At 42.2% G+C, this 27942-nt stretch overlaps 1 protein-coding gene across 1 annotated transcript; it reads right to left on the bottom strand.

Moving 5' to 3' along the window:
• Nucleotides 1–27708, bottom strand: bmpr1ba (bone morphogenetic protein receptor, type IBa). The gene is made up of 11 exons (XM_071917997.2): nucleotides 27611–27708; nucleotides 6989–7151; nucleotides 6252–6351; nucleotides 5862–5964; nucleotides 4747–4843; nucleotides 4320–4458; nucleotides 3453–3645; nucleotides 2383–2680; nucleotides 1989–2164; nucleotides 1632–1762; nucleotides 1–1137 (listed from the first exon to the last, which is right to left on the bottom strand). The coding sequence occupies exons 2-11, from the start codon at nucleotides 7132–7134 to the stop codon at nucleotides 1012–1014; spliced, it is 1509 nt and encodes a 502-aa protein (XP_071774098.1). The 5' UTR covers nucleotides 7135–7151; nucleotides 27611–27708; the 3' UTR covers nucleotides 1–1011.
• Nucleotides 27709–27942: the final 234 nt, after the last annotated feature.

Here is a 27942-nt window from a genome sequence, read left to right as displayed (position 1 = left end):
GCAGATTTCCCCTGCTGTAGTTGCTGTGCCGTGCATAAAGATGGCGCCATCATCCTTCACTAACTCTCTGTTTCGCCTCCTCTCCTTTATTTTTAACACGAGTTCCAGGCTTTGGAGAGCAAGGAAACATAAGAGGCCTTTAGAGCCCCAATCCAGAATGTATTTGGCCATATAAACTTTATTATTCACATATATTCTTGAAGAGTTTGAATTATACACGGAAAATAAGCTTTTGCAACTTTCATAACTCATCACAACTCAAAAATACAGGTATATTTTTCTTCAGTGTCTACAAACATTACCAGCGTAAACAAAACTTTTAAAGCCTCAAAATACATTTATCCGTCATATACTGTCAGTCCTTATAATCAAAAGCAATCAATTTGAGAGTGGAAAAAAAATCCAATTAAAACATAAAGCCAGTAGTGGGGTGACAGTGTTTTGAGAGGTGTCATGCTGCAATTACAGGTTGAGCCTTTGAGCTCATCCCTTCCATTCTATCATTTGGACCTTCATCTACAGGTAGGGCAGCTTTCACAGAAAGCATTGATACAGTATTCCACTCACTGGTTTAAGGTCAGCAGCCTGTTTTTGTATCTCTGCAGCTACAGTGCCAAGTCAAACTGAACCTCTGTTTCCAAGGCCTTTGGAGCATGTGAACAGGAACACGTTTCTGGTTTTAGAGTCCTCAAACTGGTTCGAAATGAAACTGCCTCTTCTCTGATGGACAGAATTCTAACAGGGCATTATTAATTTAAGCTTTAATTAACCAGGTTAGTCCTGTTTATATCCAAAATCATTTTTTCAAGGGGGACTTGGATTTGCCGGCTTCTAGGCATCTGGACTCCCAAGTTTGTAATCCTGCGATCTTCTTGTGATCTTCTTGCTTCCCGTCCCACTTCCTTTTCCCATGGAGCAGAGGATTTTGTGGCCCGGACCAGAGCCAGTGTGTGTGAGATTGTCAGGGCCCTTTCTACTGTATGTGTGTAAGCACACACCTGCAGCGCCTCCTCACAGTTTGATATCCTGTGATTCTGACATCTTGGCGAGTGTCTTTTTAACCCGTAGTGCCGTGAGCCGGGAGGCCGGATTATGGGCCCAGCATTCTGTCATCAGCTTCCCCATCTGCCTCAAACACTGGGGAGACAGAGACATCATGTTAGGGAGTGTGTGTGTGTGTGTGTGTATTTTTGTGTACATGTGTTAGGCTTGGCCGATACCAAAAGTTAATATCACGATACTGTCCCACAAATTTTTTTATTCCTGGTCATTTGTTTTGGTATTTTATTTTATTTCTTCTAAAGTCGGTCACATTTCTAAGCTATTAATACTAATAATACTTTAATATTTAAATAAATATATAATTTGCTCAACCCTGCTATTTCCAGGAAAACAGGCTGATTGTGGAAAAGGGAATCCACTTAAGTAAAATGACAGATTTTTCACTACCTTTGTTTTTCTACTATCATACCACTAGTAGACTATAGGTTTATGAGTTTAAAAGCTTGCACAATTGTGAGGGGGAGATATTCGATATCGCGGAAAATATCGCACTATTCACAAAATATCGCAATATTCGATATGATCGAATAGTGGCCCAAGCCTAATGTGAACATGGGTACATATTTTACCTCGTCACTTGTCCATCGATTAGGGAAGGATGGCCGTAGTCTCTTGATGCAGACCACTTCTCTCATGTCTTCATATGAAGGGTCTGTAGGGACCAAGTCATGGTACGGCAACTGGTACTCCTCAAGGATACCTACAACAAATAAAATAACAACAGTCACTATTCATGCCTTGTTTGTGAATGAATGACTAGGCCCTATTCCCATGAACACAAATTTTTAAAAATCCATATTGCATCAAGAAAATAAAGATTTGAGATTTCACGAGAATCTGAAAAGAGGGATTAGGAGAAAAAAATACAGACAAGCTATATAGATATATATATATATATATATATGTATATATATAGTTTCAAGTACCTCCTGACACACAACGCCGAGCGATCTCCCAGAGGATGAGCCCGAAGCTGTACATGTCGGCCATGATGTAGGACTGGAAATGGCTTCTGTTCAGCGTCTCGTCCAGAACCTCTGGAGGCATGTAGCGCTTGGTGCCCACTCTAGTGTTGGGGGGGATGTCAACCTCGTTGGTGTCGCTGCAGAGTGAGAGATTAAAGTAGATATTTAAAGAGAAAATCCACACTCAATAAATCAACTCCATTTGCTAAACGGGATGCTGAATCCTAGGGAATATATTGGAACATATCTTACATCGGTTATTCCTGCTATCTTGGACAGTTAAATGAACATGAACAACTCTTAGCCCCAAGCTTGAATACAGCAAACCAAGAATCAAATCAGGACTTAAACTCACCTAATGAACTTGACCGCCAGCCCCAGGTCGGCTATACAGCACGTCCCGTTTCGCTTCACCAGTATGTTCTTACTCTTCAGATCCCTGTGAGCAATGGCAGGTTTGCCCTGGGTGCCGAAGATCTCGGTGTGGAGGTGGCAGAGGCCCGACACGGAGGAGTAGGCCAGCCGCAGCATGGCTTTATTGTCCAGGGTGGTGGACTTGAGGTAGTCGTACAAAGAGCCGTTTTCATGGTAGTCAGTGATCAGGTAGAGTTGGGTCCAAGAGCCAGTTCCTTTGATATCTGCGGCTATGAAACCTGCAAATGGAGAGAGAAGGAGTTTATTAGGGTGGGAGTCTATAGGTGTAGTCGAGAGAAGCAGTTTTCATGGTCGTCTATGTGTTGGATCAAAGATGTTTTCGTTTCCCTTTTGCTGTGAAAACTGGGACAAAGACACAAACTTCTAGTGTCATTATCATCAATCCATCTCTCAATCCATCCATCCACCCAACCGTCCATCTATCAATCCGCCCACCCATGCACTCCATCCATCTATCCATCCATTCCTCTATAGTTTGTGATCAGATAAAGCTGTTTCCATAAGCCGGTTCATTTGATACCTGCTGCTATGAAAGGTTGGCAGGTAGAGAGAATGAAAGGAGGGAGAAAAGGAGGGATGGAGGGAGGGAGAGCAGGTAGAGAGGAGAGAGATTAGGTTTGTGATCTAAATCTAAAACTAGAGGCAGTCTGGGATCAAAACATGAACTGGTTCCTGTGATGACAGCTTCTGTGAAACCTAGGGAGGAGCGTCAGACTTATAGCCACATATCATCTATCCATGCAAATCTCTGTTTAGTAATGTGATTCCACAAACAACATTGTGATGGAGCACAAAGAGTTCATTTGGACTGATTTTAAAGGGAGGAGAGAGATGGAGAGAGAGAGAGAACTAGAGAAAGAGAGAGACGCAGAGGTGCAGACACAGACACCACAGGGATCAGAGAGACAGGGAGGGGGGGAGGGAGGGGAGGGATGGAGGGAGGGCGACTAAAGAGAGAAACAAGGAAACAAAGAGGGAAAGCAGCCTCACCCAGTATGTTCTCGTGTCTCATCAGGACAGTCTGGTAGATCTCGGTCTCTCTGAACCAGCTGGCCTCCTCGGTGGTGAAGAAGACTTTGACAGCCACTTTCTCTCCCCTCCACCTCCCCATCCACACCTCCCCGTACCTGCCCTTCCCTATCTGCTTCACCATCTGGATCTGCTTGGCTATGGTTCTCTGGACCTGAGGAGGAGCAACAAATGCTGTTACAGACGCGTTACCTAAAGTTGAAAAATAACGAGTGCTGAAAGTAATTAAAACGTGTTTGAGAGAAGCATAAATCACCAAATTGTGCATTAAGTCCAAAACCATGTTCAAATATTTATATGGTGATTTAAACCAACAGGTGTTGTTATGTTCAGAGAAGCCATTAGATTCTGAGCTCTGTGTGCGTTTGTATTGAGATTAAGAATATTTTCCCTTCTCATGTTTCAGAGCAGTGTTTCTCAAACTGGGGTCCGGTGACCCGCGGGGTCCTTTAGGGGGGATCCAGGGGGTCCTTAGCAAAACGAGGAATAGCTTAATTTCACTGTCATTTGGTTCACTAGAAGTTATCCCAAATGGAAGACGTGTAATTATTCTATTTTAATCATGCTGTAGGTTTCACTCACCACTTCTATCTCCCAAATAGAGAGTTATATTCAATATTAAATCAACAACTACAAGAAAAAATCCCATATGGGGGTTCCTGCGACAAAATCTTAATCTCCTTAATCTTCCGCTAATGTGTGTATTTTTGGGGTCTTTGGCATTGAAAGCATTTGAGAACCTCTGTGTTTGAAGAACCTGTTTTTGAGATGGAGCGTCATTGTAATTGAACAGGACGGGTGTGAAGAGCTGCGGTGTGAGTCTCTCACCAGTAGAGGGAGCCCCGAGCCTGAGCCAGAGCTCTGAGACTGCTCTATCAGGTCCTTCAGAGACTCTCCAGGGGGAATGTAGGTCTCATCCTGCTCCAGGCCAATACTGTAGTGCGGACGGGACTCCTGGCGCTTATACCTGTCAGAACACAGCAGTGGAATAACGATCAATAAAACACAGACCGTTATGGGACACACCTCCTTACACTGACAACACCAACAAACCACTAAATCTCCTTCCTTACCATTTATGATTATTATCATAATAATCATCAATAATCACTGATTCTGTATACATTTTATTTCACTAGATATCCATAAATTAGGCAAGCATTCCATATTGAAACTTCATTGAGGTGTGTGTGTGTGTGTGTGTGTGTGTGTGTGTGTGTGTGTGTGTGTGTGTGTGTGTGTGTATCTTAATTACCAGAAGTAGCAGAAGATAATAATGACAGCCAGTATGATGCTGCAAACAGTCACTGAGATCAACAAGGCCATGTAGTGGATGCTTCCATCTGCATAGCCTGGAGAGGGGAGGATGAAGAGGTAGAGAGAAGAATGAAGGGATGGAAGGAAGGAAGGAAGAAAGAAAGAAAGAAAGATAGAAGGAAGGGGGTAGAAGATAGAGGGAGGAAGAATGGAAGGAGAGACAAAAAAAATGTCAGCAAATCAGTCAACCTTACCACAGACTGCAAAAGTCACAAAGTACAAATCACATTTCGCTTTCCCCCTTTCACTTTCTCATCATACAGATCTTTTTGTTTGTGATCCACAATAATGCGATACATGTGGGACAACTGGAAATTGCCAAGAAAAATTAGTGGAATCACTTTCTGCTCAAAAAACGTAAAAACCTGAAACTAAGAAAAACAAAAAAAAAATATCCCTAACAGTGAAAAACATGGGAAGGAAAGACAGAAAATAACATCAAGAAATCAGTCAGCCGTACAAGTCACTCGAAAGAACCGGTGTACAGTAAATCAAGTACAAATCATATTTCACTCATCAATTTTTCATTTTCTGCTGGCACACACTCCTTTCCCCCAAGACCCCAGTCAACGGCGAGAGGAAGCCCTCAGCCGAGTCGATGAATTCTCTTCCTGATCCTCTGTGATAGGGTTTCAGATTGATGACTCTGCCCTCAATGCCTTCTGGGGCTCGTGATTTCCCTGGGAATCTAGGCTTACTGTCTCTCAAACACACAAAACGACACACTCACACACACACACACACACACACACACACAGTATACTTGTTGTATACAGCAGAGGCCTTGGTATTCTCTTGACAGACAGCAGCCCCGGCGAGCTGCAGGACAGTCTGACAGTAACTCCCTCTGTCTCCACCACTTTATCCGTCTTTGACTCTCTGACAATGTCATGATATCTCTATCTGTGAAGCCTGTGGCGCTGCGGCACCATCAGTCTCTGTTGTTTGCCCTGTCTGTGTAATTGTCACTGCCTCACTGTCACTGTCACCTGCCAACTAGAGAACAAATGGCCCTTCAGATAGGTAGATAGATGGATAGATAGAGAGTCTTACTAGGTGGTTTGAGTGGTGGCAGTGTGGGATACAGGTCTCTGTTACAGTAATCCTTTTTTGTACAGCACTCTAGTGATCTCCTTTGACGCGAGTTCCATGTGTCCTGCAAGACAGAAAAGTGTTTTTTTTTAATATATTTTAGCAATCCAGTTACTGATGAATTTAATGTTGTGCCACAAACTTAAAGGTGCCGTACGCGCAAGTCATGTAAAATGGTTTTCAACTGTAATCACACATGCACCTTGAAGCACCTGAATCCAGACCCCATTGCAAACTGATTTTAGAGTTTTTTCTCCCTTATTCATTCACGTTCTGAGATGGTAGACCCAAATGAAATGGATGCTTCTTTTGGAGGTAATGTTGACTTTAATGTCACGACAATCTACTCACCCTACACTGAAACTCAGATCCCACCCGGCCCAGGCAGCCTGCAGTTAGGACCGGTACCCCTCCCTCCTCCTCCACCATGGTGAAACAGTAGCCATCCGTCCTGCAAAACAAGATATAGCAACCTCTATCACCATAATCATGATCATCATCATCATTTTTAAATAGCAGTCCTTCGTAATCACTGTAATAATCATCGTCACCACCACCGGCAACATTATAATCTAGTGCAGTATAAAATCATCATCAGAAAGTCTGTGAGTGCATATTCACATGTGCACGCATAAGCAAATGTGCAAACGTGTGCAAAGGTGTGTTCAGCCTAACTGAGCCTAAACTGCGTGTATTGCAGACTTTAGTTTATTTACACATGTTAAAAAAACAAACAAACAAACAAACAAAAAAATTACCAAAGAAAGAAAGGGAAAGAAATGTAGGTGAGGTAAATGCAGGTGAGGTAAAAAGCCCAAGATGAGCTTATATCAAAACCTCACCAAGGTTTTAATTTCATTCAAAGTTCAAAGTTCATTTTAAGTAGTTACTATAATGAAAATACAATTACTGAAATGCAGTTACATAATAATGATTAGTAAACTGGTACAACAAATATTAATAAATCACATAAATCTCCAGGATATTAGATAAGCGATCAAATGTAATGTCAGGACAGTGTGTATACGTGTGTGTGTGTGTCTGTATTTATGTGTGTGCATGTGTGTTTGTGTACCCTCCCTCCCTACCTGCATGTGTTATTGGTGGAGTCTTCGGGACAGTAGTGGTAGCAGTGACACCACAGCAGCCTTTGGGAGGACAGAGCCGGAGCTGTGCTGCCGCTCGCCTCCTTCCCGCTCTCCACTGCTGCCTTGCTGGAAGCTCTCAGCAGCATACTGTCCAGTATGTTCGCTGGAAGAGTCAGAGAGAAGGAGAAGACCGTTAAGGTTTGTAACACAGAGATAAAGGAGATACCAGTTAGAGATACTTATTCTAAATCCAGCACATGGGGAAATTTAGCTGTTTGGCTTGAAACTAGTCTATATTTTAGCTGGAAGGAAAGAGAGGAAAAACAAGTTGAAATCACAAACATGCATCACAGCTAGAGCTGCAACGATTAATCGATTAATCAATTAGTTGTCAACTATTAAATTAATCGCCAACTATTACTATTACATTACTATTACATTACTATTACTATGATAATCGATTAATCGGTTTGAGTAATTTTTTAAGAAAAATAAGTCAAAATTCTCTGATTTCAGCTTCTTAAATGTGAATATTTTCTGGTTTCTTTACTTCTCTATGACAGTAAACTGAATATCTTTGGGTTGTGGACAAAACAAGACATTTGAGGACGTCATCTTGAGCTTTGGGAAACACTGATCGACATTTTTCACCATTTTCTGACATTTTATAGACCAAACAACTAATCGATTAATCGAGAAAATAATCGACAGATTAATCGACAATGAAAATAATCGTTAGTTGCAGCCCTAATCACAGCAGATACACTGAATGTACAAAATATGAGTGACGTCTCCCTGATATTGAGTTGCAGCCCCTTTTGCACAATCCACATCTCACTTGTCTCAAAGCTTAAAAAATCTTTCTCCAACTCTTCTGCTTCTCTTTATCTACATCTCCTCCTTTGTGACTGGTGTAGATTCAATAAGGTCCCTAATATTTGGTACATTCAGTGTATTAAGGATAGAGCAAGGTGCTGACACTGCCAGGTTTAGAGGTTCCATTCCCACCCATGCTAACATAGTATGCACTTCATGGTACTGGAAGGGGCTTTGGATAAAAGCGCCCACAAAATGGCAGACACTCGCCGTGTAGCTCACTGGGTGAACAAAATATTAAGATGGAGAATAAAGATGTTATATGTCAGAAACAAGATAGAGGGAAAGAATATAACATTAGCTACAGGTACAAAATGAGAGATAACATTTTGAATTAAGCGCGACATGCTCAAACATTGTCACAAAAAGATCATTAAGTGACTGAGAAAAACAGATTTTGCCTCGAATCCACAAAATTAGTAGCAAAACAGAATGCTTATCTAACAATTGTTTGTCAAACAACAGAAAAAAGTAGAATGGATAATAGACCCTGATCAAAAGAGCAAACCTGAGAAACAAAAACATGCACCATTTAGGAAAAAATGCTTTGTCCTTGAACACCTGATACCATGAAACAAGTTTACCATTCACTGCAGATCCCCCCCCCCCCCCCCCCCCCCCCCACAACTGATACAGTTCCCAAGAACTGGAACGAAGCCGTTTTAGTATTCCCTAGTTATCCTATTTCAAAAGGGCACCTGTTTGTCACTTGAGGAAAAGAAAAAAAAAAATATCACGGAAGTGTCTTTCTTTCATGGCTTTTGAGATTTTCATTCATTCCGGCATGATCATTGAGACCAGATGCTTCACAGCTGCAAGCCGAGACGGTCCAACATAAGCATGAGCCCTTCCTCTCCGCAATAAACTACCAGCAGATAAAGAATCTTCTCTCTCCTCTACTGCTCTCTCCCGCTTTCGTTCTCTCCTTCTCACCGTCTCTTTCTCAACGTCAGGTTCATTTTTTCCACAGATGCTGCTCAATACAGAATGACTGAGAATTAAGCAATTCCACGCGTGCGAATGTGCACAGGCACTCGTGACGTATGAACCAGTGATGAACTTTCACTTTCTCTGCAAAGTTTACTGCCCTGCTGGTGAAAGACTCTACTTGTGTCACACAATAAAGCAGAAGTGATCCAGAAACCCTTCCTGACATGAGAAATTCAAAGCAGCAAAACTAACCACCATTTTTCATAGTGAGGTCGTGCAACACATGAAATTTGAAACAATATGGACAGTGGATTGCTTCGATTTAAATGGAGGATAAATTAGCGTAGCACTGAGGGTTGATACACAAGAGATATTAAGTAAATGTATGTATATGGGCAATTTTAGCAACAATTACAATCAACAGCACTTTTTATTATTCTTTCATGCCTTATAGACCACTTTCATTTTGATTCATTTGACACATTTCCTCATCCAAACCAAAGGCAACATTGTCTCAAAATGTATCACAGTAGCAACTGTAGCAAAACTATCTGATATCTGCACGATTTTTCAAATACTTGGAGATATGAGCGAATGAAGCGCTCTCTCTTCAACTACTAAATGCCTGGATGAACAATATCCATGACACTGAGGCTTCACTGGCAACTATAGCAAGTACATTGGATGGGAAGATGAAGATCTGTAATCCAAACACCAAACATGGGATTGTAGTTTTCATTTTTCAATTAATTCTCAATATTGAAAACAAAAGATTTTGGATTGGGACTTTAAAGGATAGGATGTGCTGTATATTTGTCAGGGTGGTTGTGCCCTGTCAATCAAAAGCCTTTCATGTGAGCGCAGCTGACTTTCACAAAACATCAAAGAACTTCCTCTAGGGTTAAGTGGTTAAACCTTCCTAACATGCAGAGATACAGAGGCACACAGACACACACACACACACACACACACACACACACGGATACATGCATACAAGCACACACACATTTACACGCACATTCCTACACACATATGGTAAAGCCAATACATGTATGTAGATGCACATGAACACACACATGCTTTCGGAAAAGCTCTATCTCTGTCTGTTTGTCTGTCTGTCAGTTTCTCTCTGTCATTCCCTCTGTCTCTCTCTCTCTCTCTCTCTCTCTCACTGTCTCTTGCTTTGCCGCATTGTCACAAAAAATCTATTTATGTTCTTTTTTGTCAATGCGCTGCACTTGTATTGTTTGAGTTTCAAGAATGTGTCTCCACAAAAACTAATCACCACTTTAAGTGGCATCAATTGTAATGAGTTTCTGATGAGGCTCATATCATTAGCAAAAATAAGGCTACTGTGCAAAAGAGAAATTAGCATGTAAATTATGTTCTGATATTGTGTATTAAAGGCTTTGATTTTGCCTCCTTTGCTTCAAAATAAAGGAGCTAGTGCTATTGAATGGGTGAGGGGGTTGTGTTCATTCATCTCATTCATGCTGAATGTGATGAATATGAGTACGCACTGACAGTTAAGAACCACTCTGATATGAGTTGACATTGGTTTTGTAGCCAACGGCTAGTCAGTGCCTGTGAAAAGACTCTCACTGCTTCTCTTTCTCTCTCTCTCATCATTAAGGAACTCTGCCCACTGTTAAATGCCTTTCACAATCTATAATTACCTTGCTTAATGTCTCATCTACATAGAAACTCAAAAGGTTCAGTGGGTTCCCATGCTGTTTCTTATTTAAGGCATTCATTTGCACAATCCAATAAAAAGGAAACTGTATTTATATAAGAACAAGTTTGGCAAATACCCTTAAAAAAACGTATAAGTCACTTGTTTTCAAGCACTCTCGTACGTAATGATAATGTGTTGACAATACTGCGAGAAAGGGAGGGTGGGGTTTAAAGGGGTCACATTAACAATTGACCAATTTGAGAGAAAGGGAGCGAGGAAGAGAAGGAGGGGGGGAAGAGAGGAGGATTAACAAACGAGAAGTGACAGAGCTGCGGGGAACTGGTGGGCAGTTTAGCAGCGCACAGAGGGGACAGAGCAGAGGCCACTGGCCTTTTTCACCCGCTCTCTCACTCTCCCTCCCTCCCTCCCACCATCACTCACTCCATCCCACTCCCTCATGCTCACTCACTTTGTGCCTCGCTCGCTGCCAACCTCTCTCTCTCTTCTTCTTCTTCTTCTTCTTCATGGTCTTACCTCTCGTTCTCTCACCCACCTCTACCTCTCTTCTGCATCTCCTCCTTCCTTTAACAATCAAACTCTCCACTCTCTGGCCTTTTCTCGCTCTCACTCCAACATACTCACTTTCTCCTCTCGCGATCTCTTTCTCTTTCCCGCTCTCACCCACAACCTCCCTGTCTTCTTCTATCCCACCCGCCCTTTTTCTCTTCTCATCTGCCACTTTCCCTGCCCTCCCTCCCTCCTCCTCCATGTGAGTCCAGTGGATAGTCATGTGAGGTGCTGCTGAGCTGTTGACAAAACACAAACCCTTTCACATCCATCCTGCACCTGGGTGCTGTGTGTGTGTGTGTGTGTGTGTGAGAGAGAGAGAGAGAGAGAGAGAGAGAAAGAGAGAGACAGAGAGACAGAGAGACAGACAGACAGATAGACGGACGCTTTGTTGAATTCATCAAATAATGTTCCTTCCACAGAACTTCAATGGAATTTTCAGTGAAATGACCGACCCAAAATGAATTTAATTAACTAATTTAAATAACAATATTAGCAAACATTATCAGCATCCATGTAACAATATGTATACCAGCTCAATCACCATTAAAGAATCCTGATTTGAATGAGAATGACAATGTTTCTCCACTGTCAGCTAGTCTTTATAACATCTTATAGAGAGCGTTTCTCCTTTATCTGTGATTTTGTTACAAAGTGTTAGACGCTGATACAAGCTGTCACGTTCCAAATGGAAACCATCTTGCAAGAAACAGTGTATCTCCTAAAGGGAACTTTGTGATTTCCTTGCTGAAAACCTATGCGTTTTACTCAACAATTCATAATATATTATCAGTACTTTAGTTTGGGCCCAAGACCACTGTAGGATATAAGGCCAAAAACAAATGGAGGTGCAAGGTTTCTGCATGGCCCTGACGATATCTAAGCAATGCTGCTGTGCCACAGAACCCAGCCAGTTTACATCTCATGCCCCGTGCTGGAAAAGTGATGTGAGAGCCAAGATGGGGTTTAACTGTGTGTCTCTGATGGAAACTGGCATGGTGGTAGCGATACAGATCCTTCTCTGGTAGAACACACACTTTGTACCGGCTGACGGCGACAACTGCCCTCAGCGCGCAGCGAGTTCCAGTGAAAACGCCCTTGTTGTATCACAGATAAGGCTTGAGGCAGGAGGAAACGAGCAGAGGAAACAGAAGGAGGCTCAAGCAAGTCCCTGGTGAGATAGAATTAATACGAGGCTTTGTTAATTTGTTTTCCCCTAACGACTGGCCTAACTCAACCCTTATTAAATTATACATGAACATGTGAATTTCACATGTACACAGTCATTCTAGATTAGATTTCAGATAATTCCCGTTATTCTACTCCAGATGCAAAGAAAATATTGTTCCGCTCATTTTGATTAAAATGAGGTCAAACATAAATTAGCGTTCTTTAATGTAACTTATTTTCTTTTGATTTTATTTGCTGGGAGTATACGGTCATACAAAGCCAAGTAAGTAAGATCAAACTACCAATGTATTATTGTGTCTAATGATGTTCCCAATTCTCACTGCTTTATCTTGATACATTTTTGTTCTTGTTACTCCTTAAAAAATACATCTAATTCTTTTTCTCTTAACTCCTTTGGATACAAAAGATTTTTAACTGTTCCAGCTGTAATGTAGTTTTTATATGAGCTTGTCCCATCTGTCTGAGGGAGTGAGAGCGACCAAGGTTAAACACTCTGCTGTTTAAGAAAGGAGGAAGGCTTTGACCCTGCAAGTTCCTCAACTCTTATCTTCAAGAGAAAAAAGATTGCTTCCATGGAATTCCAGAGGAAGATAAACTTTTTCTTAGAAGTTTATGATGTGATCAAGGTTGCACCACAGGGATTTATCAGATTTATCACACTATTCTACACTACCTCTATTGGCCCACATTCAGATTCTGGCTGGTGAGGAGGACTATGTTGAACTAGCCCAGCCCAAAAAGTAAAAAAATACTAATCATATATTCTTATATGATTTATAAACTACTCCTTTATATAAATCTTTCTTATCTGACTGGCATATTTTCAGAAAAATACTTGCCATAAAGTAGTAGCAGGTAAAAAAAAAAAGGAGCTTCACCAGATGTCTTCCTGGTACAGCTACTATTTGTATTTGTGTGGTAGATGCAGTCAAGAAACAGTGAGTTGCCTCCTCTACCTAACTAAGCTAAACCAACACCTTCAACTGATTGGAAATGAGCTTTTAAGTCACTTCATAGTAGAGCTGAACAATTAATCGAGAAAATAAAAACGAAATCGCAGTTTGAACTTCTGCACTTTCCAAATCCAAATTGCTTAAAAAAAATTATTTCTGAACAAGGTATTTTAGAGCTCCAGGTAATCTTTGGTCCATGAATCAAGTACGATATTGTTGAAAACCTTTCATCGTACTCAAACGCAATAAATCCACAATTTTAAACTTGTGATCATATGAATCGCAGTTTAAATCGCAATTGCAATATTCTATCATATAATCACAATTCAATTTTTTTGTCAATATCTTTCAGCCCTACTTCATAGTGTCAAAAAAGATAAGGCAGCTTTTGGTCTATAGTGTAGTTGGAGCGTGGTTGGGATGGTGTGAATGAGCAGAAATACAGGATAGTGTTAAATACGGAACATGGGATTAAATATGGGATGTGGGAAAATCTCACCCCATGGTCCGGGCTTGGCAGTTATGTGCAACCCTGATCCAAAACATGTCAAAAAAATACCCATTTGTGCTCCGAAACGGGTTCTATTTCCATGCACTTTACTGACACTGTAAATGTTTTAAGGTCACACATGGCCGAACAGACACTCGCCAGTGTGAGCTTTCAGATCTCCCCTATAGGTTTTCTCAGTCGACCGACGGAGGCCTGATGGCAGGATATAGGGGCCACTGTCAACACCCAATTAACAACCCTGGCCCCACAAACCCCCAAAGCTAAAAGCCCTCTTTTCAACAGACGCCGCTTTGTACAAACTCCCCGAGGTTCAAAAAAAAAAGGAAAAAAGAAGAAGATAGATATTTAGATAGAGGGCGGGAGAGGGATATTGTGCATGAGAGAGAGAGAGAGATAAAGAGAGGAGGACAGACAGAGACAGACGGACAGACAGAGGGAGACAGAGAGAGAGAACATATTCATTAGTTATCCTGGCCATGTCAAACAAGGCCTACCAGAAAAGCCCTTTCACCGGCCCCATGTAAACATTACCCGCCTCCCCCTTCCACTTAAGACACACTCATTTGACAACATTGCTCCCTCCCTCCCTTTCTCCACCCCCCCTCCTCCTCTAAGTAGCAGTTCATCTTCCCGCTGTTTGACAGTGCCGTCTGTACAGCGGGGGAAACATGGAAGGTGAAAGCTTTTTTTTTTTTTTTCCCCTGCTCTCTTTCTCTCTCGTTTGTATTTTATGTTTTGCCTCTCAGAGCCGGGTCTTATCTCAGCCCGTTCCCGTCAATGTTGAGACGACCCGAACCGTCCCACGCAGACAGGAATGTCTTAATGAACCCCACTTTGGTTTCACTGTGATCTGGAGGCTGAACGCCGAGAAGCTGAGGTTGTCTGTCTCGCAGCTGTGGGTATTACTGACTTGAAAATCTACCCTAAATACCCAGAATTCAAATATGTTTTCCCTATGATTCCTACAACAAAAGCTCTCCCAAAGCTAGAACAAGCAAGAAATGTTTTCTTGCTCTTACTGTCATGGCTGTACTTTAAAGCCATGATAAATTTACACCATTTAAAAGGTAAAGCAGAGGTGCAATTGTGCCAATCGTACTGAGCAACAGTATTTCTTCATCATGCTAATTGATTTAGTCACAACAGTCAATCTAAAAACTCTGCGGATGGGATTATTGCTCATAAACTCTACCTCAAAAGTTTACACTGCTATCCATTCTCTATCTTCTTATAAGTACAGATCTAGGATCAGTTGTTAGCTGATGTGACAATACACTTCAACTCATACACTCATACACTATGACTTGAAAACCAGGCTCAGATTAGCATCTCAATATCTGTGCTTTTTAAAATTCAGGTCTATAATAAAAAATCATTATTGGCATATAAATTGTATGGTGTTTTCCCAGTCATTTCATTAAGCAGTAGTGCCAATTAAGGACAAAATCCTATTAACAATGATGGCCTGGCAAAAATCAAAATGCCTTTCCAGTTCTGGCCGGTGTTTTCAGTATAGCCCCAGAATCCCAGGCACAGACTCGGGTCTCTGCTGTGTATGTAGGTGCCTTGAGGGCAGGAAGAAGTTATGCATCATTACTCCTCCACCTCGTCTTCCTTTTCCACCTTTCACAAGAGGCCCACTCTGCTGTTTTCTTCTTCCTAGCAGCCTTTTATACCTCCTCCTTTCTTTCTTCTCTCACACCTCTTTATCCCTCCTCTCTCCTAATATCCTCCCTTCTTTCTTACTTTTGTTGTTCTTCTCCGTCTCTTGCTCTCTCTCTTTTCCCTTCTCTATCCCTCTACTAATCCAAGGCGATAGACTAGATCAGATAAATTCAAAATGGGGGTGCTACTTCAGAGTACAAGTGAGATAAATAAGAGCCTGGGAAGCTACTTTTAACGTAGAGTTCCATCACTTTTACGCAGTGATAAGGAGATTGAAAAAGTTCCCCTCTAAGCAAACTCATGGAAAATCATTCAGTTGCCAGTCTGTTGGTATTGCTTATCTGTAGCACTGCCTCCTCTCACTGAGCAGATACCAACTGCCACTTGAATTCAAATTATTTACCATCTGATAATACCGGGGAAAATGTGAGGTTAATAAACATGTCTGGAAAACCTTTATCTATACCCTAACCCTATCCAACATGCTCTCCAGTCAGAACCTACATTGACCGCCAAGTAGCCAATCACAAAAGAAGGAACAAGTGACATCATCTGACTGACAGAGCCTCATATATGTCATTTATCAAAGCGAAAGAGGGAGAAAAGCTTTTCAGATGGATTTTTTCTCCAGCAGGAGAGCGATAATGATGAGAGTAAAAATAAAACTAAAGCCTACTGTTTTCCCAGTAACTAAGGGGGAAAAAAAATTCAACATTAAGATTTATTTTCTTTCAAAGATGTCTTGTCTTCCAATTTGTTAGAGTTTTTATTTTTCTTTCTTCATGTTTTCTTTGATAACCACCCATTTTCAAATCCTGGTTGAGCTGCATTCAGAAATCCCATGTCCCTCCAGCACAACGGCGTCATCAACAGCTCTTCAAACATTCCTTCATTATGTCACACTGATGAATGATGCAGTAATGAGCTAGTGCCAGTCTCTGGTTATACAGCTGTCAGCCTTTTCATATGCCAGCTTTATGCTGCGACCAGTGGGATGACACGGTTGGGAGGCTGGGTGTGTGGGGGGGTGCGAGCCTTGAATGGGGATGAGTGACAGATACACAAGGGTTCCGGAACTCTGAGTTCATTCCAGAAGGCCCTCTGCATTCCCTTTGGGATACAAGGAAATGATAAAACGGTCCTTTAAGGAGGTGTGAAAGAGTGAGAGAGCACAGCAACAGAAAGAGAGAAAGGAGGCCAGCTGGTCTCTTCATCAAAAGCTCCTTTGGTCCTTCACACGGCCATCTGTGGGCACCTATTGGTCACAAAATAACCCACTTCAATTCACAGACACTGGGCATCCTCCTGGTCGGTGGGCTAAGGCACATACCATGTACCCAGCGGTTTAAACCTGGTTCATAACTTATGTCCACTATATGCTATCTAATAAAGTGTCATAAAATTATCTTAAAAGCCAAAGACACTATCAACCCAAATCCATCAAAGTGATGAATCAGTGATCCATCACTGATCCAACATTTGAGTTGCTCTTTCCTATCAGAAAGAACTGTATTTCACAAAGGAATCTTTTTCTATCTGCAAGAGTATATAAACTAACACAGAACATACAGTGCCAGACACAATATCAAAATAATAGCTTCATAGCTAAAAACACACCGCACACCACAGTCACACCACAAAACCCTCTGACACACAGCCAAGACAGGATAATGCAGTACACCTTCACACATCGTCACTTGCAACCTGGCTAGTACACAATCTTTCATCATTATATCCACACGCAGACATACAAATCTTCAGAAGCCAGACATTGGCAGTGGATGGCAGTATAGATTTATATATACCTTGCATGTGATTGATTACCGTCATTGTGATTTTGCATGTCAGTAAAACTGATGTTGAATTATAAAGATGAATAAAACGAACAAATCATCTGTAAAAAGTAAAATGCTGTACCATTGTAAAAACATTATAGAAAAAACGCTAAAGAAAAGAGTCCCTTCAGGAACAGGTTTGTTTCATAGTAGACTCTGTTCTGATTCAGTTTGGTCTGGGTATTTTTATGAGACAGAGCAGATGTTAAACGAAAACAACCAGTGACTTTTAAATGTTTTTCATGGCCCCTAGGTTTATTAAATCTGCTTTAACCAATGCAAGTACAAAACCTCGATGAAAATCACCAAAACTGGAGTCTGTCCAACTTTCTTCACACTTGAACAACAAAAAAAAACAGAATGGAGTGTCTGTGACAGGCAGGTGTTAGAGGGGATAGCTGAATCTGCTGCTGTCACTCAAAATGGGACAGAAAACACACGAACAGCGCACACATGCATGCATAGCTGCACGTGCACAGACATGCATACAAACACATGTGCATGCATGCGTGCACTCAGACACACACACACACTCAACACTTGCGTAAACCGAAGTGACTGTAAAAGACAGTTTGTGGTGTAAAATGAACTGTTGCTGAACTGTTACCAATTGGTTCCATTGGTGATTTCTTGCCAGTTAGGGTGTTTCTCCCACAGTCTGGGAATCCAACTTTTGTTCTCTGTGTGTGTGTGTGTGTGTGTTTGTGTGTGTGTGTGCGTGCATGTGTGCGTTCCACAAAATGTTCCAAATGGCACTCTGATCAGCAGCGAAAATTGGATTTTTTTGACCTGACCACAAAGTAAAGCAATAAGATCCATAGCCGTCATCTTGTGGTTTCTAAAGCAAACTCTTATTCCCAAAAACACTGTAAACTGACAGTGTGTGATCCAAGGCAGAGCTGAAATCCAAATTTCTTCAGTTTGAGGTGTCTACTGCTTAATTGGCTTAGATTAGGCATTACGCCTGCAGTATTTCAAATGGTGACAATGTTTTGCTCGTGTGGAAAACCCCTCTCAAACATAGATTTCAAATCCAAACTACATCTAAAGATTTCTTACAACCACAAAACAAAATTATTACAATTAAAAGTTCTATAATTAAATGCTTTATATGTCACACAATACAGCACACTTGTACACAGTATGAAGCACGCCCATCATGGAGCAATAAGCTGCACTGGGCTATTGTACACACCCACACAATCTATTCAAACTTGGCAGCTATTTTTGCCATATTGGATATGCTATTCCCGTGATATCATCATGTGACGCATTGTTCCATCATGGTGGTATGCAAAAATCATGCCTATAAACTGATAAACAATAGTCACACACCCGCCAAGTTGATACTTGGCCATGGCAAATATAACAACCCAAGTTTAGAATTAGAGGAATGCAACTCTTGCCTCCACACTCACACGCATATAACCGTGTAATTAAAGGCACACACACACACACACACGCAGGCTAAAGCTGGTATGGGGAATGGAGAATGACATCAGCATAGTAGGGATACTTGGCATTATTGGGAGATGCAATCCTCGACTGCTAGAAACAGTGGGTTTGAAGTTAATTGATAGGTTGTTTGATGTTTTGTGTGTGTGTGTATGTGTGCGTGTGTATGTGTGTGTGTGTGTGTGTGTGTGTGTGTGTGTGTGTGTGTTAGAGCCTTGAACAAAGCGAGAGACAAAAAGAGAAAAATTAACAGAGAAGACTAAGCAACCATATGGAGAGAAAGAAAGCCAGATGAAGAGAAAGAGAGACATAGAAGAAGAGAGAGAAAGATGAATCAACAAATTAATCAAACACACACACACACACACACACACACACACACACACACACATAAAAACATATTCACACAGTGGTTTGTGTTTTTTCAGGTGTGCAGTGTCCATAATTAGTTCCTCAAGGTTACTAAGAAACAAGCAGCAATGTTTTCAATGATGTTTTCTCCCTCTCCCTCTGTCTTTCTTGCCCTTACAAACCGTTCACAGTAAAGTTTTATCCAAGAAATACAGTATGTACAACATGGCATTTTTAAGATCGTTAAAGCATCGTTAAACTGGACTGTCTGTTTAAAATGACGGCTCTAAATGAATCAAAATCGCTGCCGTTCCTTCAATAAACATGTTGATGTTGCACAGCTGCTCGTCTCCCTGTCAACACAATACACAGACACACCAATACACACACACACACACACACTTTCATTTTTATGTTCATTTTTTTCCTCCTGGCTAGCTGAGAAATTGCCCCACTTCAAACACCAATCTACTGCATGGTTTCTTCAAATAAATACTCCCAGCGACACACAAACACAGCGCACCAGAGAGCGAGGCGGCAAGGGCAAGAAAGTGTTTACTAATGTATAGAGAAGAGAAAAGGTGAGGGGAGTGAAGGTCCATCTGTAGAGGAGGAGGAGGAGGAGGAGGAGGAGGAGGAGGAGGACTGTGGCACCAGAGACAGCTCAACAAAAACTCTATCAACTACAGTCCACATTACAAACCTCAGTGTGGATTAGGTCTTTATGTCAAAATAAAAATTGCTTTCACCTACTTCAGAAACTTGACTTGTTTCTCTTTTTGGTTTCTGTGAGTTTTAAGAGTAGGGAACCTGCAGAGAAGGCCATGACTTCACAAGTATGTTTGACACGACCGAGTTGAGATTAGATGTTGATTTAATGACTAAATGTGAGCCTGGTTTTCGTAATGACCTGAGGTGCGATGGGCAAACAAATGGCTGAATATGAAGCAAAATTACAGCTGATGATTCTGTAAACCCCGGCCATTAGTGTGAAATATCAATATCTGCCATTAGTGTGAGTGATTTGCTGTGATTAATTATGTCTCTTCAGCTTTATTCTTATCACGGAACGTCAATGTCACTCTGCAAACGACCCTTAGCCCTTTCACACATATAAAATAGCAGTGTAACTAAATGCACGCACACACACACACACACACACACACACACACACACACCATAAACAGTATGTAATAAGACACCAGAAACTATAGTTTCTCTTTCAGGACACGTCTAGCCCAGGGCAGGAGCAATCATAACACTCTTTGTCAGTTAGACACACACACACAGACACACACACACACACACACACACGCAGAATTACTGTCGTGCAGAGCTAATAGCCACAGATAATGATTGCCTTGGCTGGATGATAAATGAACAAAATCTGAATTTAAGACGCCTTGAAAGAATTAGACCCTGAGACTGAAAATGGTTAGAGTTAAGGTTAGATGTGTGGCAGATGTGTGTTTGTGTATGTAACTGTGTTGCTGTGTGCCTGTGGGTGTTTGTGTGTGTATGTGTTAGTGTATCTGTGTGTGTGTGTGCGTGTGTGTGTGTGTGTGATGGTGTTAACATTACAGCTGCCATGTGTTTATTTCCCAGTGTTCTGGTCTGTGGCGTCTCAGTCATCTCCACAGGCTTAAACAGTCACTTTCCATCCATTTACAACCTCTGTATGTGTGTGTGTGTGTGTGTGTGTGTGTGTGCGCGCTGCTGGACGATATTAATGTGTATTCATGTATGTGTGACGTCCGCGGCGAAAACACATGCCAGTGAGCGCAATGTGCGTCAGCGAGTCAGAGTGCCTACTTTGTGTGTGTGTGTGTGTGTGTGTGTGTGTGTTTGTGTGTGTAAGTGTTTACAGTTCTATGCGTCCCACTGTCTCCTCTGTGTGATTAGGTTCCCATTAACTAAGTCACATATCACCCATCACTGGCTCCAGGCCTCCTCTGTACAATCTCACTGGACAAACACACTGTCTGCTAGACCTTCACACACACACACATTCAGCATCCACTCTCATCTCAACACCCATTAGGTACCTATCACAGCGTATGGTAATTGTCTCTATTCCAAAGCCATTGGGTTAGAAGTGGGCATCCTGACATCCACAAATGACCCTAAAAGACTCTGATTACAGCCTGTAAATTCATTCATTTTTCCATGAGTTTGAGTGCTGCTCACATTTTGCTGTGCACAAGCTGGTGTGATACTGGTTTCTCTGTGAGCACAGTTGTACTACCACTCCTATTTCCTTTCTTTCTTTCTTTCTTTCGTTCTTCCTTTCTTTCTTTCTTTCTTTCTGTTTGACTGACTGAATAAATCAATTAAGTGACGGCGCCTTTGGAAAGCTTGTTTTCCTGTTTTGGCATAAAACACTGTTGATCTAGCTGTGTGTGAGGACCCAAATGGGTCACGGGTCTATTTATTTCGGGTCCCCACACAACAAGAGTGGCAGCGTCTTTTAATGAACCAGCATGAGGCCGTGTTTGTTCACTTCGGGGTCTTGGGCTGAAGACGCCGAAGAGCCCCTGCCTTAAATCTAGCGGAGGAGTTAAAAAGCCGGTTGAGCTCAAAAAGTCAGGTAAGGACACAGAAAGACTCCATATGTGGTAAGTTAGTCATGCTAACTTTCATACTGCTTAACTGTTTTGAGGAAAACAGAGTGAAGGGGGGGCAAGGATTTGTTTTTTTGTTTTTTGTTTGCAGAGTGATTGAATAACCTTGAAAATTGCACACAAGGTGCTTGGAAACACACGTTTGTCCGTGTGTGTGTGTGTGTGTGGGTATGTTTCCGGTCCTTCTTATCCCCCCCAACAACATGTCACATGTACACTACACCACCAAAAGGACCCCCTCTTCCCCCCTTTTCCTCCTTCCTTTCACATCTGTTCCTCTCACTATACATCTCTATCCTTCTTACCCTTCGACACCATGTAACACACACGCACACACTGAAAAAATGAGCAGTTACTCTCTCCCTGCCCCTCTCCTCTCACCCTTCCTCCCGTCCCCATCCCCAAAAAAAAATTCTTCCAGGGGCTGCGGGAGTGGAGGGGCGGAGGGGTGGGGATTATGGGGGGGGAGTGAGGGTGTATGGAAAACCCTAAGCCTTTATAGTCCCAGCGCACTGTAGCTGTGACAGCCAGCTTTGCTCTGCTCTGCTCCGCTTCACCTGTTATCTGTCCATCATTGTCTTGCATTGTACTGCAGTGAAAACTCTCAGCTCACACAGTCAGAGTATCAGGACTCAACAATGCCCGCAGCAACTTGACCGCCTAACTACAAATTGCAACAATGGCCGCTGCACCGCCTGAAAGTGTCTAAATGCTGTACATAAAACTGTTTGACTGCAAAACTTCAGCTTCAGTGCGACGGTGTAATTACGGGATAAGTGAAATTGACACTGTAATCTTTTCAACATGCTGCCTGTTAATGTGAGTTGGATTGTATTGGATTCCAGCTTTGTGAAGTGAAGGTGAAGGTTAGCAAATTGTGGAGCAATGTATTACGCAAACCTATTTTTTCCCTTGCACTGAATTGTTTGAACAAAACAGGCAGACCAAGACCTGAAACTCTAGCAGACGTGAGCGCGCACACACACACACACACACACACACACACACACACACATAAAATCCATTTTCTTTCCCCCAATTCTTTTCTCTGATTCCCGTGCCGTCTCACAAACAGTCAAACATACACACTCACAAATGCATACACACACACAAACGCAGCTTATTCTTTGTGTGTAAAACTCTCTCTCTCTCTCTCTCTCTCTCTCGCACACACACACACACACACACACAAACAACTTCCCCTGCTCCAGCTGTGTCTTAAGAAGTCGGGGCCAGACCGGTAATCTGACTGGGGTAGAAGTTACTGGATCTGTATCCATTACAGGATGTAATACCCCTCAGTCCTAAACTCTCCTCACTTCCCCTTACCTTCCACCTTTCTAGCGGTCATTTCAAGATCTCTCTCTCTCTCTCTCTCTCTCTCTCTGTCTCTCTCCCTCTCTCTCGCTCTCTCTCAAAAGCACACAGACATACAAAACATTTCATATGAGTGTCAAGAAACCCTATGACCCACTGCAACATAGCAGAGTCATATTCTTGTCATTGCTTTGTCATTGCACTGCTAAATCTTCCACTACCACCACCACAATTACACCCTTGGGACCCCCTTGTTAACCCTCACCCCTACAGAGGCTCCCTGGGCAGACCACAGTTTGTGGCCCCTGAAATGTTGAACAATATATTTCGGTTGTCAGTTACGGTAAAAAAGCTCAAGGTTTCTTCAGGACACCGACGATTTGTTTTCCACAACCAGCAGCAACACCTCACCTCAGCTTTTACAGCCAGCATATCAGTACTTCTAATGAGGTATCAGTTTCCAGCGAGGAAACCCAGCACATCCTGTCAGGATGCTTCAAGACCCAAAAGCAGAAAACACTACACTAAACACTACTAGAAGTACAGCGAGTCAGCTATAAAGCCTTCCCTTTCTTTTTTTTTTCCTTTTCTCTTTCTTTTGTTTTCTCCGTCAGCTTTCCATAAAACAGCGTAATGGTTTTGTCAGTGACTTCCTGTAAACTAAAAAGCAATTACCGCTATATGACATCCATTTGTCTCTTGTTCTCCGTTTCTTGCTCTTTCAATCACATGGTTTGATTTCACAGGCATCACTTTGTGTCCCCAAAATCGATTGAACTGAATGCTTCTGAGAAGAGATGCAAAGCGGCCACTGCAGCCAGCAAACTGCCTGCAGATTGAAACTGCAGCATCAGATGAAAGCAAAGAATAGAGCATGCAGTCTGTCAGTCTTGTGCTGTCTGTCTCCCAGTCACCTGCACGGCATGTGAAGACTAAAAACAGACACCAGGTATGGATTGTGGCTGGAAGTTAAGAGCCGTCCTTGTGTGAAGAAAACATCGACTCAGTGAAAACTAAAATCATCAAGCAGGTGTTCAACAGATACGACTCGCTGATTTTGCCAACAGCTTCATGAAGACCAAAAACACAGATCACTGTGAATTGGGACCCAAAGATAAGAGTGGTACAATGCATCCTTCTTGAAAGAGAACGAAGTATTGAACAACATGTGTGAAGAAATTCTTTTGGCTAAATACACAGCAGGTGTTTTATACGGTTTTATAAAAAAAAACAAAATCTGAAATTCAGCAGAGAGCACCGGAGTCTCATTAGCGGGCATTGACAAAAGCAAAGCAACTGGCAGTGCTTTGACCGTGAAAACCGATACAGCGGTGCTTATTTCCACCAAGGACAATGAAATGTAAGCTATCACGCTCACTCCTCACTTCCCAGAACTCACGTTGAAGGCTACAGCCTGCCGTAGGTGGAAGGTCACAGAAGATGTGTGTGTGTGTGTGATTCATAATGCGTGCATACGTGTGTGTGCATCCCCTACACTCCCCGTTTCTCCTTGAAGATTAAAGAAACGCCTCGGCCTTTACTCGTTTGCTGCAGAGACAATAGTCTAGACACGCTGTAGGGCAAAGTGTGACCTTCATGCAGACACAACACTGCAGCTGTCTGCTGCCTGTCTAAAACCTACAATGACTTCAGTTCACCTGTGGCTATAGGGCCAGGAAACACTAGCTCGCCGAGTCTAGACGTCCATTCACTCTACCGAGCATCCATATGGTATTTCAGAGGTCAGAGACAGAGAGAGAGGCAGAGAGGGAGAAGAGAGCGAGAGGGGAGAGAGGGAGAGAGAAAGAGAGAGAGATACAGAAATACAGAAAAACTCAGAAGTCTGTAGCTCTCTACCTGGTCCATTTAGACTCTTGTTTTTCCATACAGTATTTCAGAAAACAAATATTTGCCCGTTGAGTCACGGTCCACCCAATTGCCAGGACAATCAATCAACTGTGTGTCAACCAATGAATGAGCCTGTTGCTGGTCCAATCAATCATCTATGTGTCAACCAATGAATGAGGCTGTTGCTACCAGGCAAAAAGCTATTTCAATATGGCTTCAACAGTTTGGAGCTGCTTGAGTGCACCTGATTCTACTTCAACGACCTACAAACTGAAAGCATCCAAGTCGAGAAATAAAATGACGCACTCATCATGTTTATTTTTTGAATTTACAATCTGGGCATTTTGCTGATGCTCTTATGCAGCGCGACTTCCAGTGAGTGCAACACTAAACTAAGCCAGGAAGTGTGAATTTTGTAATCACAAGCAGAAAAAGAGAAGTGCAGACCTCAGCGGTGCCAAGAGTTTGAAAATGATCTGATCTGTTTTATTCATTAACTTATTTAGACAAAAAGACTTTTGGGGGGAATGAGTGGCGAAGGCTTGAATGGGTAAGGTGCGGCCTGGAGAAATGTGTTTTCAACCTATTTGTTCCAAAACATAAATAAAGAAACATTTTAAACTAGTATTGTGCCCAGATCTGGTGGCTGTCAGGTAGGGTGAATCTGTTTGGTTCACCTGTAGGTGGTGCACTAATGTTACTGTTACCACTGTATCCAAAAGCTGAAACTTTACATCCCTACAGCTGACACCAAACCTACAACACTGCACTGTATGAATAACCACTTCTTTATGTCCCGAGTGCTGTAATTCAGTAAAGCAGTAATACAAAGCGTATGAGAGGAATGAAATGAAAAACCATGAACCATTTCTAAATGCAGTCAATAATAAACAAAGACAGAGAGAGAGAGAGAGAGAGAGAGAGAGAGAGAGAGAGAGAGAACGAAAGAGAGAGCAGCTGATCTATCACTTGCTGGGCGTAAAATACAAATATGAAACAAACTTGGTAGGAGTCCAACTTTCTGTCAGCATTCACATATGTCTTGTTGTTGGCAGCTGCTCTGTGGAGACTTGGACAGACTAGTCTGTGTTACCGTGAACCTAAAATATTTAGGCGATTTTTATGTTTGTGTCCTAAAGCTCCTGTGTGCATTGCGAATGCTTCAAAGTGCACGGCATTGCGTTTCAAAAAGACTTTATAATTCCTTGCAAGGCCTGATGTTGGGGTTAAGTGACAAAACAGCATCTGCAACCAAAGAGAGTGCATCAAAAGAAAGGGTAACACTGAATGTACTCCATAGGAAAAGGGACTGAACCGCTGACAATGACAGGAAAGATGGACGAGAAAGAGGGGATGACATGCAGCCAAAGGTCACAACACACTGAGTACGAGGTATGAGCCTTAGCTGGCTTGGCGTCGGGACACCCAGTCGAAACACTCTCCAGTGACTTTAAATAAAATACAGGATGAAAAGAATCATAAATGAGAGACACCGTCCAGTCCTTTCTTCTACACAACTAAACAAGACACGCACCATCATCTGATTTCCTCAGAACAAGTCAATAGAAGCTGTGAAGATCATTTATATAACTGCCATGCAGTGGTTTACCATGCATGAGAAACAACAGGAGCAGAGTGTCAAACCGTAATGACACATATCGCAGCACTAAACATAACAAGACTATTAAATGTGACACGTTCTCCCTCTAACACCTCGCCAATCACACTGCAGATACCAAACATGGTCACAGACAAAAGCGGCTGATGCGGCTAACAGCAACAATGTCAGTCCATGACAATATATCTCTCTGCCTGTTTGAAGGGAACAGCGAGTCCACTATGATTCAATATATGTAACTGACTTCACTGAATGAATGTGCGACCACAAGTGAAAACACACTTTGAAATAAGAATGAAAAAGAAAAAGTGATCTGAGCATGAATAAAATACAACTTTTAAACAAACATAGTCTTCAAATGTCTTGGTATAGATGAGGGGATTGATTGTTTTTTATAAGAATGATAAGATATGAAACTGTGAATGTTATCTTATATTCTGCACTAGAATGTGTTCAAAATGACTCCTCATCACATTACAATTCACTATGGTCAGTCCACCAAAAAGACAAAACACACAGAGCGGAACACTCCCCTTTTATGAACAAGCCTTTAACTGGAAAACAAAACGTGAAAAGTCTGTAAAACTAACTCAGCCTGCACTGTTTTTCAGCTACTTGTCTACTCAAAATGCATTGCATACTGCCATGCTGCATACATGTAATACGCAGCAGAAAGGATATCTGTTGTGAATGTAAAACAACCACATACACGTCTGCAAAATGTTTGGAATCATGTCAACATCAGTTGCTACACTTAGGAATCAATTCCTCTTTGACTGATTGAAATAGGCTATGCAAAACAACTTGCATATTTAGAATACAGATCTAATAATGAACAGCAATGTGCATGGGAGAGAGGATAGGTAATAAATCCTAAAACGGACTGTCATCACGAGTTGCTCACAAACGACAATAGCTCCACAGCAGGGCACAGAATTAGGCTGCAGCATTTAAAAGTAACACACTGTATGAGTAAGAAAATGTAGGCTGGAGACACACTGAGACACAGAAGGCAGGCGGGACAAAAACACCAAATATTGCTTGCAGTGTTGGAGAAGAGAACGCTCAACTATAAGCAACAAACTTTGAGAGAAGAGAAAATACAACACACACTCTGTGAGTTGCAGCAAAGCAGTCTCAGAGCAGAGATAAGCCGAGAGCAGAAAGGCTGAGGGCAGTGCCGAGTAAATAAAGTTTGCAGTAACTCACCGTGTGTTTGTGTGTGTAGGGAGAACAGTCCGAGCAGCAGCAGCGGGCTGCGCAGGCTCCGGCTCCACAGACAGAGAGAGAGACAGCGCTGCAGTCTTTCTCCCTGCACTAGCATGGTAGAGTCTGCCTCTCCGCTCTTCTCTTCTCCTCTCTTCAATACACTCCACACAACAGGCTCCGCCACTCACACTCACACACTGCCTCACCCTCCGAGTGTGTGTATGTGTGTGTGTGTGAGAGAGAGAGAGAGAGAGAGGGAGAGAGGGGGATCGGGCATGCAAGCTCCTGAGTGTGTGAGTGCGTGTGTGTGTGTGTACCGCAACGTGAGAAAG

The sequence above is a fragment of the Centroberyx gerrardi genome, chromosome 8 (assembly GCF_048128805.1).
Source record: "Centroberyx gerrardi isolate f3 chromosome 8, fCenGer3.hap1.cur.20231027, whole genome shotgun sequence".
Classification (NCBI taxonomy): Eukaryota; Metazoa; Chordata; class Actinopteri; order Beryciformes; family Berycidae; genus Centroberyx; species Centroberyx gerrardi.
Note: the sequence above shows the minus strand (reverse complement) of the source record. Positions and strands in the feature narration are given on the sequence as shown.

Coding starts and splice junctions, on each gene's coding strand:
- bmpr1ba (XM_071917997.2), bottom strand. CDS start 7,134: ATGCTGCTGAGAGCTTCCAGCAAGGCAGCAGTGGAGAGCGGGAAGGAG. Junction 4,844..5,861: donor GCCACCACTCAAACCACCTA/GTAAGACTCTCT, acceptor TCCCCTCTCCAG/GCTATGCAGATGGAAGCATC. Junction 1,138..1,631: donor ATCGATGGACAAGTGACGAG/GTAAAATATGTA, acceptor CTGTCTCCCCAG/TGTTTGAGGCAGATGGGGAA.